This window comes from Mytilus californianus, unplaced genomic scaffold (genome assembly GCF_021869535.1).
Source record: "Mytilus californianus isolate M0D057914Y unplaced genomic scaffold, xbMytCali1.0.p SCAF_11, whole genome shotgun sequence".
NCBI classification, from domain to species: Eukaryota; Metazoa; Mollusca; class Bivalvia; order Mytilida; family Mytilidae; genus Mytilus; species Mytilus californianus.
The window spans coordinates 32,932,143-32,950,145 of record NW_026262593.1 but is presented as its reverse complement, the minus strand read 5'-3'; the positions used below and the strand labels follow the sequence as shown (position 1 = coordinate 32,950,145).

The 18,003-nt window shown below is 31.8% G+C and overlaps 2 protein-coding genes and 1 long non-coding RNA gene across 3 annotated transcripts in view; all 3 read right to left on the bottom strand.

Moving 5' to 3' along the window:
- Positions 1-1,448: 1,448 nt before the first annotated feature.
- On the bottom strand, positions 1,449-4,582 carry LOC127719930 (uncharacterized). Its single transcript, XM_052226305.1, has 2 exons — positions 4,182-4,582; positions 1,449-2,631 (listed from the first exon to the last, which is right to left on the bottom strand). The coding sequence occupies exons 1-2, from the start codon at positions 4,264-4,266 to the stop codon at positions 2,255-2,257; spliced, it is 462 nt and encodes a 153-aa protein (XP_052082265.1). The 5' UTR covers positions 4,267-4,582; the 3' UTR covers positions 1,449-2,254.
- Positions 4,583-7,026: 2,444 nt separating this feature from the next.
- Positions 7,027-11,530, bottom strand: LOC127719939 (uncharacterized). Its single transcript, XR_007990565.1, has 2 exons — positions 9,700-11,530; positions 7,027-9,633 (listed from the first exon to the last, which is right to left on the bottom strand). It is a non-coding gene; the product is annotated as an uncharacterized LOC127719939 (long non-coding RNA).
- Positions 11,531-14,440: 2,910 nt separating this feature from the next.
- Positions 14,441-18,003, bottom strand: part of LOC127719918 (uncharacterized) — a 49,649-nt gene continuing 46,086 nt past the window's right edge. Inside the window, exon 13 of the mRNA XM_052226288.1 lies at positions 14,441-17,207. Within this exon, the coding sequence (XP_052082248.1) occupies positions 17,121-17,207 (87 nt within the window). The 3' untranslated portion in view covers positions 14,441-17,120. The remainder of the gene's footprint in view (positions 17,208-18,003) is intronic.

The window sequence follows — 18,003 nt, the reverse complement described above, 5'->3', positions numbered from 1 at the left end:
TTAGCTAACGCCGCAGCCGGATCACTATCCCTATGTCGAGCTTTCTGCGACAAAAGTCCAGGCTCGACAAAAAGGAGTTCTTAATTAAGAAATAAACTGATTCGCTGAGCGCAGCTGGATACACCTGCAGAGGTCCAACCCTGAACAGTTGGGGCAAAAATGGACACAATATTCAAGCTTGATACAGGTCTGAATTTGGATTGTAATTAAATATTTGACATATTATAGTTTCTGAATAAATGTAGTCAAAGAACTTGAAATCGGTTATATGAATTGAATTTATATTCAATTAAAGATTTCTTGCTGTTGTGCAATACACTGTGCTGTTGCGCAATACTTAATAAATCTGTTGCCAGACTGTAAACAAATAAAGTTCAATTTCTTCTCAATGTCATATTTGAAATTTATGAAAATCAATAGGGAGATTACATCAATAGCTATAAATAATTCACCAAAGTTTCATGCGAACTGCTTAAAGCATTTTTGAGTTGTTGTCCAAAAACTGGAAAATCCCCCCTTTTTTAATGAATAAAACCCCACAACTCAGAAATGTAAAATCTAAAATTTATAAAATTCTAAAGGGAGCTTACGGATTGATAATTTAGTCTTAGATGCAAGATTTTTTTTATCAGTTGTTAGTGGCTTTGAACTAGCTGTCAGTAAATGCGAGTACTCTCAGATCTGTACTTAAGTGTCTTTTTGTTGTTTGGATGTACAACTACCCGGCCACGTCCACTTGTATTTGTATTTATCCATCTGATGAGTTAAGCCTCTTTCAACTGATTTTTATAGTTCGTTCTTATATTGTACTGTTACACCACTGTCCCAGGTTAGGGGGTGGGTTGGGATCCCGCTAACATGTTTAACCCCGCCACATTCTGTATGTACATGTATGTGCCTGTCCCAAGTCAGGAGCCTTGTAATTCAGTGGTTGTCGTTTGTTGATGTGGTGCATATTTGTTATTCGTTCATTTTTTGTACATAAATTAGGACGTTAGTTTTCTTGTTTGAATTGTTTTACATTGTCATTTCGGGGCCTTTTTTAGCTCACTGTGCGGTATGTGCTTTGCTCATTGTTGAAGGCCGTACTGTGACCTATAGCTGATAATTTCTGTGTCATTTGGTCTCTTGTGGAGAGTTGTCTCATTTGCAATCATACCACATCTTCTTTTTTATATTTACATCAACAGATATAAACAATTCACCAAAGTCAAACTTAGTTGTAAGATCTCTGAAATTTTTTACACGGTACAAGTTTTTCTAATTGTTCATGTTGTTGGAGATTGTACGGTGACAGTAACACCTGTAACTGCTTAACCCATTTCTTATGCACTTTGGTTTGATAAACTCACTGAATATCATACCACATCTCCTTATTTTTATATGCATTACAATTTACATGTGCATGTAATTGTAAATAATATTTATATATATATATCAGAACAAACTTCATTGCGTCACTTTTATTTATGCATCCTTTGGCACAATACAAGTTCTAAAATTACACAACATAAAACAACTCAATGTTATTTCAGATGAAAGTTTTGTTTCAGTTCCATTCATAGGATTTATTAGAATTTTGTATGTTTTGCCAAGTCCAATAATTAGCTCTATGTGCACGTGTTAATTGGAGACTTTTCTATCCCGTATAAGAGTTTTGGAACTAATTCTGTTTCTTTTTTTGAAAAAAAGTGAGCAAACAAATCTTGCACATTTAAACCTTTGTCTGCCATCACACTGTCACCTGGATCACATAATTGAACTATTCTACATCTTTCAACTATTTCACAGTCACTGGTACAACCAACATATGCATTAGAGACATAGTTGACTAAACCACCAGGTGTCGAACATACAAGTATTTTCAGTGTTTCTGTTTTTATATGATGAAAAGGTTGCCTGAGCTCTAGGAGCTTTAGGTTTTATCACGGGATATTCTGTGCTGTCAATAATAATCCAAGTTGTAGGAAACTTTAATTTGAAGTTGGATGGCGAAAAATACCTGACTAAACCACTTAATGGCCAAGTGTTAGCCTCACGCCACTGTTTAGACATAAAAACAATCCATGTTTACACAATATTCTTAACACTAGTTTCAATCTAGAATCTAGACAGTTCAAAGTTGGTTGTATAATGCCTCAATTTCATCAAAGTCATAAAAAACTGATTTTCAAATGACACCCTATCAATTTGAAAATATATGTATCTCAAACAATGTGCTGCTGGACCAAGTGTGGTGAAAACAAATAAAAATTTAGTATACAACTCTAATACCGGTATAAAAATGCATGGCTGTGTCACGTGTCTTCATTTCAAAATTCTCTGCTGAAAATATAGGCATTGATGGTGTTTGCGTAATTCCATCTGTGAAGCTCAACATTAGCTCGGCAGTTGGTGGTGGACAGTCATAAATCCTGTCTGCAGTATGAATGACTTCTTCAGGAAAACCAACTTTATAATCAAAACTTTCTTCTAGATTTCTACTACAATATTCATCAGGTTTAGTTCTTTTGTTTTCACAGGAAACTGCCCTGATTTTTCTTTTTGCGGACGATTCAGTCTCTTGCTTGGTCAAGGAAAATAGGCTGGGAATGGCAGTAGATTTAAGTCTCTGTATGGTGGGTTTGCGCCCTGAAAAAGGTTATAAAACATTAGTTTTTTGATAATTAAATGAACTTCCATTAGCAATGCATACTTTGTACTACCTGGCAAAATATTAACTAGATTTATTCATTACAAGCTGGATAAAACTATGTTAGCCTGAATCAATGTACATCAAAATGTATGTTATGTAAATCCAAAGGACAAACAATGAGAGACGTATGCAACAAACATACATTGTTTGTACCTAAATAACTATAATATAGATGAGAGCATGTCATTGTTTTGTTCCTGTTAACATTGTCATTGATATTTTTCAAGAAAGTCTATGAGGCATAGTTTATGCATTCCTGTCGTTACTACATTAGCATAATTACTGCTAAAATAATTCTCAGTATGATATACCTCTTGTAAGAAATCATTATAATTGTAGCAAGCATCAAAAAATCTCAAACAGATCACATTGAATCGTAATCCAAAAAATTATGACGTCTTGAATTAACCACCCCCTTTTATTCTAAAACGATAATTGCGGTTGTAAACAGACTTTGGTTTATTCGCATGGCGATTACATATATCGTCTTGGTACCTGTTTTGACGCGGACCAGAAATGACGCACCGATTTAGTTAACGGTTTAATATTTCTAAACAAAAGCCGTGAGGCCATTAACATTTGCTGTTCATAACATGATGTTGAAGGTCATCTTACTACAACAAAGATGCCTAAAACTCTGCCCAGAAATGTTATTATTGCTTAAAATATTAAAGACAATGCAATTTCCGCCATTTTATTAAGGTCAAAAAAATTCTACCCTTCCCCGAAAGATTATCAGTCCTATCTCCACTTTGGTCAAGAAAAGTATGTAACCGTATGCTTCCCCATTTTGTGTTTTTCAAATCACGTGACTGTCATGTGACATGGTTTCACATTTAAGCGGGAATCACTGTAGAACAAATGATCGTCGCTTATATAATTTTCTATGGTTTTGTCGATTTTTTTAATTCAATGTATGAAATACATTGATAAATGTATTATTGTCAATGTTGTTTTAAGATTGCAATTACTTATATATTTTCAAATATATGGAATATGTATATCACTTTCATAAATTTTGAACAAATATATACCAAAATATAGGTTACATTTAAATTGATTAAAAATTTGGTGTTACAATCATCATGATCATTAAAGTGAATGAAATATCAAAAGTTGTTAATAAAATTGAATCTGTTCAACAGTTTTAATTTTAAAGAATCCGGATTGAAGCAATTTTTCGATTATCAGTTACGTGCAAGTGGTTTTTACTGGTTTGTTTACAGTGCGTCATTACTGGTACCCATCATTAGTTGGCAGTCCGTTTGTAATGTTAGCAAACATGAATTTTATTGCTATTACTGTTTCAAATATCAACTGTTTAATGATTGAAATATAATAACAAGTTACCAATCTTTTATTCCATTCCGTTTTTCTAATTCTTTTAAATGGTAGATTATATGCAGAGACAAAACAACCTAAAGTGCGTCATTACTGGTTCCTCGGGGATATAACTATATATTTTAAAAAGAAAATAGAGTTTTACCATGAATAGTTTCCTGCACGTAGTCTTTTTCAGTAAAATCTGCCTTGCAAACAACAGCTGATTGAGATGGACTCCACGATTTCATCGTGTTCTCGTCCAATCTGCGTATGGGCCATGGCGTTGATCCAACTTTTCCTTCCTTTTTAAGTCATTTGGAAATGCATGTCCTCCTCTTAAATGACATCCAGGTACACAACAACAAGTACTTGGCATCGTTAATTTAGTTGCACAGTGCAGAAACCGGAAGTTGAAGAACAGGATCGGCTACCACGGCGCCACCTATTCAGGATCGATAATTTGCTACTTTATATAACTGCGAAATAACAATAACGTTAGACGGGTTCGCGTGCATAAACAGAAATGCGCTTTAAATTGTATAATATAATTCATGTTCAGTCGACCTTTAATTATTATATCAACGACTGAAATGATTTATAAACAACTAGTTTGCAGATAACACTCGAAATTAACCCGACCTCTTTCCACACGGAATTCAAATAATTCTAGTTTGTCAATCGGTTGACTGCTTATAATGTAAAATTCAAATATATCAAAAGTTTTTAAAACTAACAAAACACAATGATCGTTTCTCTATTTTCCAATGTAAATGAAATGAAACAAAAAACATTTAATATCACAATAAGAAGAGGAGAGAATCAACATTTTCCGGATCTACTTGGAGCCTAATGACCCCCCACGTAGATAAGTTGGATATCGCGGAAAGAAAGATTAACACGGCAACTAGAAAGGCATTAAAGCACTGCCTTTAAAAACAGACCAAAACACAAAAACTTAACTATAACCACTGAACCATGAAAATGAGGTCAAGGTCAAATGACACCTGCCAGTTGGACATGTACACCTTACAGTCCTTCCATACACCGAATATACTAGACCTATTGCTTATAGTATCTGAGATATGGACTTGACCACCAAAACTTAACCTTGTTCACTGATCCATGAAATGATGTCGAGGTCAAGTGAAAACTGTCTGATGGGCATGAGGACCTTGCAAGGTACGCACATACCAAATATAGTTATCCTATTACTTATAATAAGAGAGAATTTAACATTACAAAAAATGTTAACTTTTTTTTCAAGTAGTCACTGAACCATGAAAATTAGGTCAAGGACATTGGACATGTGACTGACGGAAACTTCGTAACATGAGGCATCCATATACAAAGTATGAAGCATCCAGACCTTCCACCTTCTAAAATATAAAGCTTTTAAGAAGTTGGCTAACGCCGCCGCCGCCGGATCACTATCCCTATGTCGAGCTTTCTGATACAAAAGTCGCAGGCTCGACAAAAAATTATATATAGCATTTGGAAAATTAGTTTATACAGAATAACAAACAAACCTGCAACAAAATTCTTCAAACAATTTACCTAAGAAAAGAAAAAAAAATCCAAAATGTCATTTATCCTTTATACAATGTCTTTTAAAAATCTTTTAAAAAATGAATTATTTCCCTTTGAACAGAAATGGAGTAATTAATAAGCATTTCATCAAAAATTGAATTCTTGGGAAAGGGCTAACTCAACGAGAAAAGCAAAAATCGTGAAAATTGAACTTGACCTTCATTTAGTCACAGGAAACAACAGATCTAAATTTGAAAAAATTTCTTCAAAGTGTTTTCATGTTAATGAACAGACAGACTGTTTGGCAAACGCCCGCCCGCCCTCCTGCCATACATCCCCAAATCAATAACCGATTTTTCCTTCGAAAATCCAGTTAAAAATTTAACACTGAGGAATGAACCGTGAAAATGAGGTCAAGTTCAAATAAAACCTACCAGACTGACATGTACATCGTAAAATATTTCCATACACAAAATATAGTTGACCTATTGCATACAGTATAAGAAAAAAAGACCAAAACACAAAAACTTAACTTTAACCACTGAACCATGAAAACGAGGTCAAGGTCAGATGACATCTGCAGTTGGACATGTACACCTTACAATCATTCCATACACCAAATATAGTAGACCTATTGCTTATATAGTATCTGAGATATGGACGACCACGAAAACTTAACCTTGTTTACTGACTGATCCAAAGAATGAGGTTGAGGTCAGACGAAAACTGTCTGACAGGCACAAGGACCTTGCAAGGTATGCACATACTATGTTATGCTATTACTCATAATAAGAGAGAAATAAACATCAAAAAAAATCTTAACTTTTTTTTCAGGTAGTCACTGAACCTAAAAGCTTGAAAATGAAGTCGAGGACAATGGACATATGACATACGGAAACTTCATAACATAAGGCATCTATATACAAAGTATGAAGCATCCAGGTCTTCCACCTTCTAAAATATAAAGCTTTTAAGTAGTTAGTTAACGTTGACGCATGTGTAACCTTTCAATGAATTTAAACAACCAATATAGTTGTCTTTAACCTTTCAATGAATTTAAACAACCAATATAGTTGTCTTTAACCTTTCAAAGAATTTAAAAAACCAATATAGTTGTCTTTAACCTTTCAATGAATTTAAACAACCAATATAGTTGTCTTTAACCTTTCAAAGATTTTAAACAACCAATATAGTTGTCTTTAACTAATACATGAGAAGATAATGTGATGAAAATTAGATGTTTTTTTAAGCAGTTGTTGAACTATGAAGATGAGGTCAAGGACAATAGACATATGCCAGACAGAAACTACATGAAATGAGTCATCTGTGTACAAGATAAGAAGTATCCTTCAACCTACTTAAATTCAAAGCTTAATACAAGTAGCTTTCACTGTTGCTGCTGGATTAGAGTCTCTTCGTCTCCAAACCTGGACACATGAAAGACAAAAATCACATGTTTTCCTTTACAGAAAGAAAATCAATAAGAGTATATTCAAATTTATTATAAATGTAATGCAAATTATAAAGTTATTGTATATGGCACTATGGATATATGTCCCAGAAATGTTAATAGTTTGTTGAATCATTATTATGAAAACAAAAAGTTACATGTAAAGTATAATATTGTGGATTCATTTATTTTCGTCGGTACCGATTTTCGTGGATTGAGGAAAACTTGCATTTTTGTGGATTTTTGATTTCATGCTTTTGCCAAAGTCTGCATATAATTTTAAAGACAATTTGTAATTCCTTGAACACTTAATTTTGTGGTTCACCTGTACCCAGGAGATCCATGAAAATTGGTATCCAACGAATAATAATGAATCCTCAGTACCCCCACTTGTTATTAAATTAACAAACAGTTCTATGCTCAATAAGTAAAATAAAAATTCAAAGTATCATCAAACAGGAAATAACTAAAGAGATAAATGTTGTATAGAGTGTCAGTACAACTCAACATGATAAGGATCCATACAAATATCAAAATTATTCCTGACTACAGACATTGAGTAATATGTGGCATTAAATTCCTGCTTAGTTGGTATAATGAAAATTTTAGAATTACAAAAAAAAAGAAATTGACTGCTTTTCAAATCTGCAATAGCTTACATTGTAATATTCAACATTATAAAGCTCAAGACCAGTTTTCAGACCATTCCTTAAGACAAAAGCTGAGTAATATGTAGAAAGCAGAGTACATACATAGCATAATTCATAAGGAGGTCCTTGTCACATGTATTAGTCAATATCAAAATTAAACCAGGCCATTAAACCTCCAAAATTTGATTTTAATGATTTAGAAGCAAGATTCAGAGAAAGAAGAGGTAAAACTAATTACAAAGAATGTCAGAGACAAAACATGAGTAGTCTTATTTTTTAATATAATCATTTACCTATGAAAGCACTCTTGTTATCTGATAAAAATTTGTTCTTCTATGTAAAATTAAATGGTCAATATTTTTTTTGTTCCTTGTGGTTTCAGACATTGTACAAAATAAATCAAAAATTTGTAAGGGGTTCCAGGGAACCCTGTGTCTCGCCTACGATTGCTGTTGTCAGTGTAAAAGTGTAATGTTGACTTAAAAAGTGAGTCCATTTATCAGTAAAATACAAACTTTAAAAAAAAAATCAAACTTTCTCTTTAGATGCTATTTCTTGGTCTTGAAGATTAGCTTCTGTCCAAGTTTCATAACAATCCATGAAGAAAAACAAACTTATCATGTCTAAAAAATTTAATCCCAGACTGTCTGTAAATGTTAACTGTAAAAAAAGTAAGTTCATCTATCAGAAAAATACTAAAAATGAAAATATATTTTCAAAATTTGATTCAGACATTATCTCTTAATCATTAAAAAGTTTTATAAATTCTATGACGGTTTGACAAAGTATTTGATGTGAAACAATCTTTAACCACAGACTGTATCTACTTGTTAAATGTAACAAAAACTAAGTCCTTTTATCAGTAAAATACAGAGAAAAGAAAATAGATATTTTCTAAATTTTGCTTTAGATACTGTATTTTGGTCATAAACAAGCTTCTGTCCAAATTTCATTAAATTCCATGAAGGTTTGACAAAGTAATTAATGACTGAATAAATTTAACCTCAGATTGAATATGAAAGTAAACTGTAAAAAAAACTAAGTCCATTTATCAAGAAAATATGGAAAAATAAAAATTAATATTTTCAAAATTTTGCCTTGGATACTGTATTTTGGTTATAAACAAGCTTCTGTCCAAATTTCATAAAATTCTATTAAGGTTTGACCATGTTGACAAAGTTATTAATGTCTAAAAAAAATTTAAACACAGACTGAACCTAAATGTTGACGCCGCTTACGCTGACAACATAATCTAGGATCGCTATGTCTTGCTTTCGCAACAGAAAGGTTGCAGACTCGACAAAAATATACATTTCATTGAGAATTAAACATTATGATTTTGTTGTCATATTTTCTTATTATAAAATATTACCTATGACTACGTATGAGCAAACTTGAAAGACTGTATTAGTTATTTTATGTTTATAATATAAGATCTACTTATCAACATAAACATGATTGAAAACTTATTTACTACAACTAACATGCAGCACCACTGTACAATTGTAATAATTGAGCACCTGCATAAAAGTTCATTTTAACTATACAGTTATACAATTATCATTTAAGTAATGTTATACAGACAATTTCTTTCCTTACAAAACTCTCTAATGAAATTCAACTTAACTACTGTTGCACATATGATCAATTCTAAAAGTACCACAAGTCCATAAGGTGAGTTGTTAAGAAACAGATTTTTTATTTTGGTTTTAATTTCATCGGTTAAGGGTATGATACACAAGTCTGCTGACAATTGAAAATGATGGTACTGTGACCTTGACTTTTGACCTACTAATTCAGAGTACTGACCAAAAAATCTACAGGGGTCCATGGCCAGCTCTTTCCAAGAAACATTCTCAAGCCAAGTTTGGTGAATGGTCGACATATGGTTCAAAAGTTATAACCTGGAAAAGTTTGCCCCAATTTCAGTCTATCAATTCATGTGACCTTTACTTTGACCTAGTGACCTCAAAATCAAATGAGATTACCTCATCTCATGGGCCATTACCACACCAAGTTCAATAAAATTTGGACAAAATGTTTTTACAGATAACATCCAGAAAACTGAAATTCAGTCCAAATTTCAGTTGATCAATAGCTGCTGAGAACTTGACCTACGATCCCATAATTAACAGGGCTCTTCCTTAGCCCATGGGACATTATCAAACCAATTTTTATTAAGATTAGATAGTGCTTATAGCTCAATAAATTTTGCTTAGAAACAGAAATGTTGACATCCAGACATGCAGACGGAACGAATCATATCATAAGCCTAGTTTGAGTTTGGTTGTCTAAGTCCCATACTGAAGTAAAGTATCATGTTGCTTCTACAGACTCTGCTACTATGACTGGAAAATATGAATTGAGGCTAAAATCTAGAAAAGATTATATCAAAATTGACTATTATGGTATTAATAATTATGGCACACAAATTGCTTTTTTCTAGCTAAATATATTACAATAAGTATAAAACACACATGTCCTCTACATGGTATAAGAATTTAAATAAGCATAATTATATATATATAAACTCTTAAAATAATCTAGAACTCATCGACTGGTCATGGTGGTCTTCTTCAGCGGAACTTTATTTTTGGTATAGTAACACTTCTATTATATATTACAATGAACAACATCATAAATACAAAAATAAATTCCGGAAAAAGAACGTCATATTTTTGTACTAATTCCATGCAGCTTGCATATTTGTAAGTTTCTCTGAATAGTATCTCTGTAAGTATCCTGTTAATCCATATGCATGATAGGTTGAAAGCTCCGGATTATTTTAAGGAGATTTTATTTACCTTCATTTGAGAGATTTTGATTATATACATGTATATATATACATGTGTGTGTGTGTGTGTGTGTGTTTTTGTATGCATGTTACAAAGCCAATTAGAATGGCAGACATTTAAGGCATCATACTTCAAAATCAATTAACTTTGATGTAAAAAATATATGGCATAATGTAGTACATAAATTAAATATAAAAAAAATCACCAATAGTTTGACTAAATTCCTACTGACTCTTTCTTTTCAGGTGAACAATTATTCAAGTAAGGAGTCACTACCATATGTTTGACTAGAGGCTCTCAAGAGCCTGTGTCGCTCACCTGTATTTACTGATGCTTTGGAAATCACGTAAAATAAGGTTAAAATCATAATTAATAGTATTAGATATTAGATATTATAATGATATCTAAGATAATAACAAAAAACTGCAAAATTTTTGTAAAATTACTAACTATGGGGCAGCAACCCAACAACAGGTTGTCGGATTTATCTGAAAATTTCAGGGCAGATAAATCTAAATCTGATGAACATTTTTGCCACCTGTCAGATTTGCTCTAAATGCTTTAGTTTCAAAGATATAAACCAAAAACTGCATTTTACCCCTATGTTCTATTTTTAACCAAGTCGGCCATGATGGTTGGAAGGCGGGGTCATCGGACAAATTTTTCAAACTAGATACCCTAATAATGATTATGGCCAAGTATGGTTAAATTTGTCTCAGTAGTTTCAGAGAAGAAGATTTTTGTAAAAGATTACAAAAATTTACAAAAAATTGTTAAAAATTGACTATTAAGGGCAATAACTCCTAAAGGGGTCGACTGACAATTTTGGTCATTACAACTTATTTGTAGATCTTACTTTGCTGAACATTATTGCTGTTTACAGTTTATCTCTATCTATAATAATATTCAAGATAATAACCAAAAACTGCAAAATTTCCTTAAAATTACCAATACAGGGGCAGCAACCCAACAACAGGTTGTCAGATTTGTCTGAAAATTTCAGGGCAGATAGATCTTGACCTGATAATCAGTTTTACCCTGTCAGATTTACTCTAAATGCTTTGTTTTCAGAGATATAAGCCAAAATCTACTATTTTTAGCCATGACGGCCATCTTGGTTGGTTGGCAGGGTCATCGGACACATTTTTTAAACTAGATACCCTAATGATGATTGTGGCCAAGTTTGGTTAAATTTGGCCCAGTGGTTTCAGAGGAGAAGATTTTTGTAAAAAGCTAACGACGACGACAACGACGGACGACGGATGACGGACGCCAAGTGATGAGAAAAGCTCACTTGGCCCTTCGGGCCAGGTGAGCTAAAAAGGAACAAAATATAAATATTAAAGGTTATATGACAGAAAATTAAAGTGCTGTTTAATAAACACGATAAATGAGAAAATATAAAATTTCAAAGATCTCCAATTTCAAATTTCAAATGAGTCCTTAATAAAATTTTACTCATATCAAAAGTCTTACAAATACAAAATATAATGATAATTAGATGTGAGCCACCCACAAAAATATCTGTGGCATTTTTTTGGACTTGATCTAAATATGTATAACATTAAACAGTTAAAAGTATTATGATATAAAAATATATTCCTTTTTCTTATCTTAACAACCAGCTTAAACTTTTCACAATATATTATATATATTTAAACTTAACAATATATTTTATTCAACATCAATTTCAAATCATTTTTAAACAAACAAACCAAACAGTAACTTCACATTTATAAAAAATATGATATTAAGAATATCCTATGGCAGACAGTGGTCCTTCAGATATTTTTACCACGGGTAATCTCTCAGGTCCATGAAAAAAGAAAAACTACAATTCACCAAAATGTCTGGGCTTTTTCAGAAAAAAAGTACACAGGAATCTCTAGCCTTTTTTTTAAAGCCCCTGTAATCATGTCATTTTTACCATTTTTACTTACCCTGGTAATGCTTTAAAAATTTGTTCTTTACAAAACCAATGCCAGAATTTTTTATGCAAGTGCCTTCAAAAACTCAAAAGATACTTTTACAATATCATCCCTCAGTCTCAGACCACTCTACTGTATTAAGACATAGGTTATATTCAAAACTCTTTTGATTGTTTTTAAAAAATGTACACAAAGCTATCTGAATTTATGTTGCCTACATTCAGTCATATTAATGATGAGTTTGTGAAAAAAAATTAGTATTGTGACATTGTTAATTTGTGCAAGTCTCACTTTACTGAGTATTTGAACATGAAACGTAAAACTATCAGTTTTGGAAAATTCATGTTTTGTGTTCAAATCCCTGTATTTATATACAAAAGTTTATGACAATCAAACTATAGAAAGACATATTTCATTTTAGGATTCCAACCAATATATATACATTTATATTAATATATTAACATTAAAAAGTTACTATGCAACACCAATAACTATAAATATTAAATAATAAGTACAAAAATCTAACAGATATTTCAGATAACAAATATATTATGTCAGTATCAAATGACTTTATATAATGACCGTTCAATCTTGTCAAGACTTTTGATTTTAACTTCGTCTATGAACTCTGGATAGTTATATCATTGGCAATTATGCCACATATTTCTACATATATTGGTACATTGAATATTGATAAGAATCAACAAGTGTCTTCAAATTTTGTCATGTTATAAATTTTGCATTACAGGACCTATCAAAACTAGAAATGTCTTTCAAGGAGGAGAAATGAAATTTTTCACATCAAAATCTTGTTCAATATTCTGTAAATTCAGAAATTTTTGTGTGCATTCATCATTGCTTATGTATGAAGAATGGACAAAAATGCCAGATTAATTATTGTGATTTCAATAAATGCTGCAAATAAAAATAAACAATGCTATCAAAATTTAAAATGAGAGGTTATTTTTACTATACCCATTTTGTTGCATTTATCACAACAATAAAAATAATAAAATAAAACGATGTGGTATGATTCCCAATGGGAAAACTCTCCACCAGAGACCAGATGAAACAGAAGTTAACAACTATAGGTCACTGTATGGCCTTCAACAATAAGGAAACCCATACCACATAGTAAGCTATAAAAGGCCATGAAAGATTGCAAAAAATTTCTGAATTTACAGTAGATTGATAAAGAACTTTTTACACAGAGATACTGAAAGTCTCTTCTTTTATTTGCATATAGATATAGGAAGATGTGGTATTAGTGCCAATGAGACAACTCGCCATTCAAGTTACAATTTATAAAAGTAAACCATTATAGGTCAAGGTACGGCCTTCAACACGGAGCATTGGCTCACACCGAACAGCAAGCTATAAAGGGCCCCAAAAAATTACTAGTGTAAAATATGGTGGAAATCACTTCTATATCATACCGTATAGCGGGTTATTTTCGCGGGGTGTTTATTTTCGCTTATTTTCGCGGGTAAGGGGAAATCGCGAAAATAAATTCCGCAAAAATTTATGTATACGTTCGGTACTTTCCAATAGCTAAAGCGTTTTGTAAACTATCTATTTTTTCCCAATCGACAGATAACGGTTTATGTTAATTTAAACAACATAAATGCCAAAGGCCATTGTTCAGTGGCTGGCAGGTGTTAATTAGTTTATTGGTTACATAATAAAATTAATAATAATGATTAGTGTCAAATTATATAAGAGATATATGGAAGTTAAAGAATCTTATTAGTACATCAAAGGTCCGGTCAATTTCGTAACTAATCAACCGACAAATATCTAAGTACCGGTATTCTATTGATTACCGTAACTTATCAAAATATAATCAATAAATAAGACGACATGCAGGTAAAACAATCATTTAATCATAGCAATAGACACTTCTTTGTCAATTTTTACAACTATTTAACTGCAACCATTTCAATATCCACCAAAATATTAATTGGGATTAAAGAATCAGCCAAAATAAAAACGGCCAAAATTTTTCGTATACTTTGTTGCCCCTTAATCGCGAAATTTTACACCCGCGAAAATAATCCGCTATACGGTACTATATTGACCTAATCTCAAACTAACCTAATTACAAACTAAACATCTATAACACTAAAGGGTCAGGCCTCATCAAGATTTTGATATATTGAGATATTATCACAAGTATCAAAGTAATAATTCATGTCTCTGGTTCATGAACAATAGGATGTTTTGCCTGCAATTAAGATGCAAATATGCTTAATGCAACAGCATACCAAACACAAGTCATCTGTCATAAATACTGAACTAACATAATCAATAAAAAAATAACATTTAAGTACATGTATTAAACTAACAGGCCTTTAAGTCTTCCTTAATCAGCTTTTTCCAGAGAATAAAGAATATCAATGGTCCAATTAATACATCTGATGAAAAGAAAAACTTCACAGAATGCTGATGATAATACTGCATGGATAGGAGTGAGGGACACATTAGTGGTGAGGTCAAGATACCTGTCTGGACTATAACCATGACTGTAGCTTATATGATCAGGTTATTTTGGGTCATGATGCTTTGACTTGTTTAGAATTTGGACTTTTATAGTCTTAAATAGTAGTTTTTGTTTTGTGGGGGAGGGGAGATTCCTTTGTCAGTGGTCAAAGTAAACTTGAGCAATTTTCTGACATTTAAATAATGTAAATTTTGAGCAATTTTCTGACATTTGAATAATGTAAATTTTATTAAAAAAAATATTTTTTCTTTCTGACAATGTCTGATAACTTCAAAAGCAAATGCTTGAAAATCTGATTATAGAGAGATTTAGGATAGGATTCCATTTTTTTGTTATTATACTTTGGGTCGTTTGGCTATGACATTTTTCTTTACCTTCTTCGCTCTATTTAATTAATTTTTAATTAGTTCTAAAATGAATAAATTTGGACCAGTCACAACCAAGATAAAAACAATTTACATCACATGGCCAAAAGCTTCTTCACATATAAGAAATTTACTACTGATGAAGTATGACACAAGATAAAACATGTAAAAACATAAAGATCATTGAATCATGATTATGTTTAATCTCTTAGTGTTCAGATCTTAGTTACCTATTCCATAATTCCATATGACAACTTTAAAAATTACCTGATAACCCGTATAAAAAAAAACAAAAGAAATTACTGACAATTATCTACTCCATTTCACAACTTTATATATTTATACTCTCATGATTAGAAAACTAAAATGATGACAAATTAAGTTACCTATTCAATGTGACAACTTTAAAACTAGAGGCCACAAGGATTATGTATCAATCAATTGGTATCTATATATAACATAAGAATAATGCTAATGAAAGACTTAATAAATGTGGATAGTGTCCACATGTGGACACAGATGATGCCCCCGCTTGCATATCATATAGTTATAAAGGGACATAACTGAGGAACGGTAAAAGTAACGCTACTCAAATTTGAACTTGATCTGAGTTTTGTGGTAATAAGCATTGTATGTAAGTCTCATAACATTTGGTTGAGGCTAACTTAAGTCGAGAACAGAAACTAAAAATTCAGCAATTTTTCTATTTGTAAACACGCATAACTCTAGAACGGTTGTGTACAAGTTTTATAACATTTGGTTGAGACAAACTAAAGTTAGAGAACGGAAACTAAAAATTCAGCAATTTTTATGTTTATAAAGGGACATAACTCAAGAATGGTAAAAGTGTCGTCACCAGTTTTTCATACTTTATCTGTATTATGTAGTAATAAGCATTGTGAATAAGTTTCATAACATTTGGATGAGGCAAACTAAAGTTAGAAAACGGAAACAAAAAATTTGTACTTGATCTTAGTTTTGTGGTTATGAATATTGTGTATAGGTTTCATAATGTTTGGTTGGGGCAAACTTAAGTTACAGAATGGAAACTAAAAAATTTGCAATCTTTCGATTTATAAAGGGGCATAACTCAATAATTGTTAAAGTGACATTACCCAAATTCAACTTGATCTGTGTTTTATCAGTGGAAGTCAAAATTAAACATTGCATTGTATAAAGCATTGATTGTAGTTGATTCAACTATAATCATGGACAAAGGAAGATAACTCCAATTTTAAAAATTACTTGATATTTAGAAGAAAATAAAAATTTTGCAATTTTTCCATTTATAAAGGAGCATAACTCTAAAACTGTTAAAGTGACGCCACCAAAATTCAAACTTGATCTGTGTTTTGTGGTAATAAGCATTGTGTATAAGTTTCATAACATTTGGTTGAGGCAAACTAAAGTTAGAGAACGGAAACCAGTTTTGGGACGTATGGACGTATGTACAGACGGATAAGGGTAAAACTTAATTCCCCCCCACCGCTACGGCGGGGGCATATAAAAACCAACAGGAATGGAAAAATAATAATGAAAAATAAGAAAAGCAGAAACAGCATCTACAACAGAATAAGGAATGTTTAGTATGGAGTAATATTCGAGGAAAAAAACAATGATGATTATGATATTTCTATTTCAGAATATTTCTTATGGCTGTACTATTCTTTGGTGTTTTCAAAAAACTCTTTTAACTTAAGTTCATATGAACACATAGCTGAGCAGCCTCTTTCATTTAATACCGATATGTGGTATTATTAATACTGAGAGATGCATAAACCTTACAGCCATTGATTTCTAAAATTTAAAATATAATCCATCAAGGAATAATGTTCTTCACATGCATTTAAATCATTTAAGCTTCAGAATCTGTTTCTTCAAGTTAATCTAATTGTCTTCAAAGGTGCTTAGTGACAGATTTGGTTGATTATTTAATTCTGCCATACCAGCTGATGGAAGCTGAGTGCCCAAACCCTGTAAATAAAAAGAATTAAAGAACCTTAGTGAGCTAGCTCACATACCCCACGTCCCCACATTGTCATTGGAGAAATAAAATAAGTGCAAGAAAAAAAAATTGTATAAGAAAAAAAAATTGAATCATAATTTCCTGTCAATATGCAAATCTACATAGTATGTCCTTATTATCTACAAAGTTTCATGAAATTCTGTTGTGTGGTTTCAGAGGAGTTGTGATGACAAACTGTTGCAAAAGTAAATTGAAGCAAATAAGTTCAAAGGGGCGTAACACTAAGAAAAACTAGAGGCTCTCAAGAGCCTGTGTCGCTCACCTGTATTTACTGATGCTTTGGAAATCATGTAAAATCAGGTTAAAATCATAATTAATCGTATTAGATATTAGATATTATAATGATATCTAAGATAATAACAAAAAACTGCAAAATTTTTGTAAAATTACTAACTCAGGGGCAGCAACCCAACAACGGGTTGTCGAATTTGTCTGAAAATTTCAGGGCAGATAAATCTAAATCCGATGAACATTTTTGCCACCTGTCAGATTTGCTCTAAATGCTTTAGTTTCAGAGATATAAACCAAATACTGCATTTTACCCCATTGTTCTATTTTTAACCAAGTCGGCCATGATGGTTGGAAGGCGGTGTCATCGGACAAATTTTTTAAACTAGATACCCTAATAATGATTACGGCCAAGTATGGTAAAATTTGTCTCAGTAGTTTCAGAGAAGAAGATTTTTGTAAAAGATTACAAAAATTTACAAAAAATTGTTAAAAATTGACTATAAAGGGCAATAA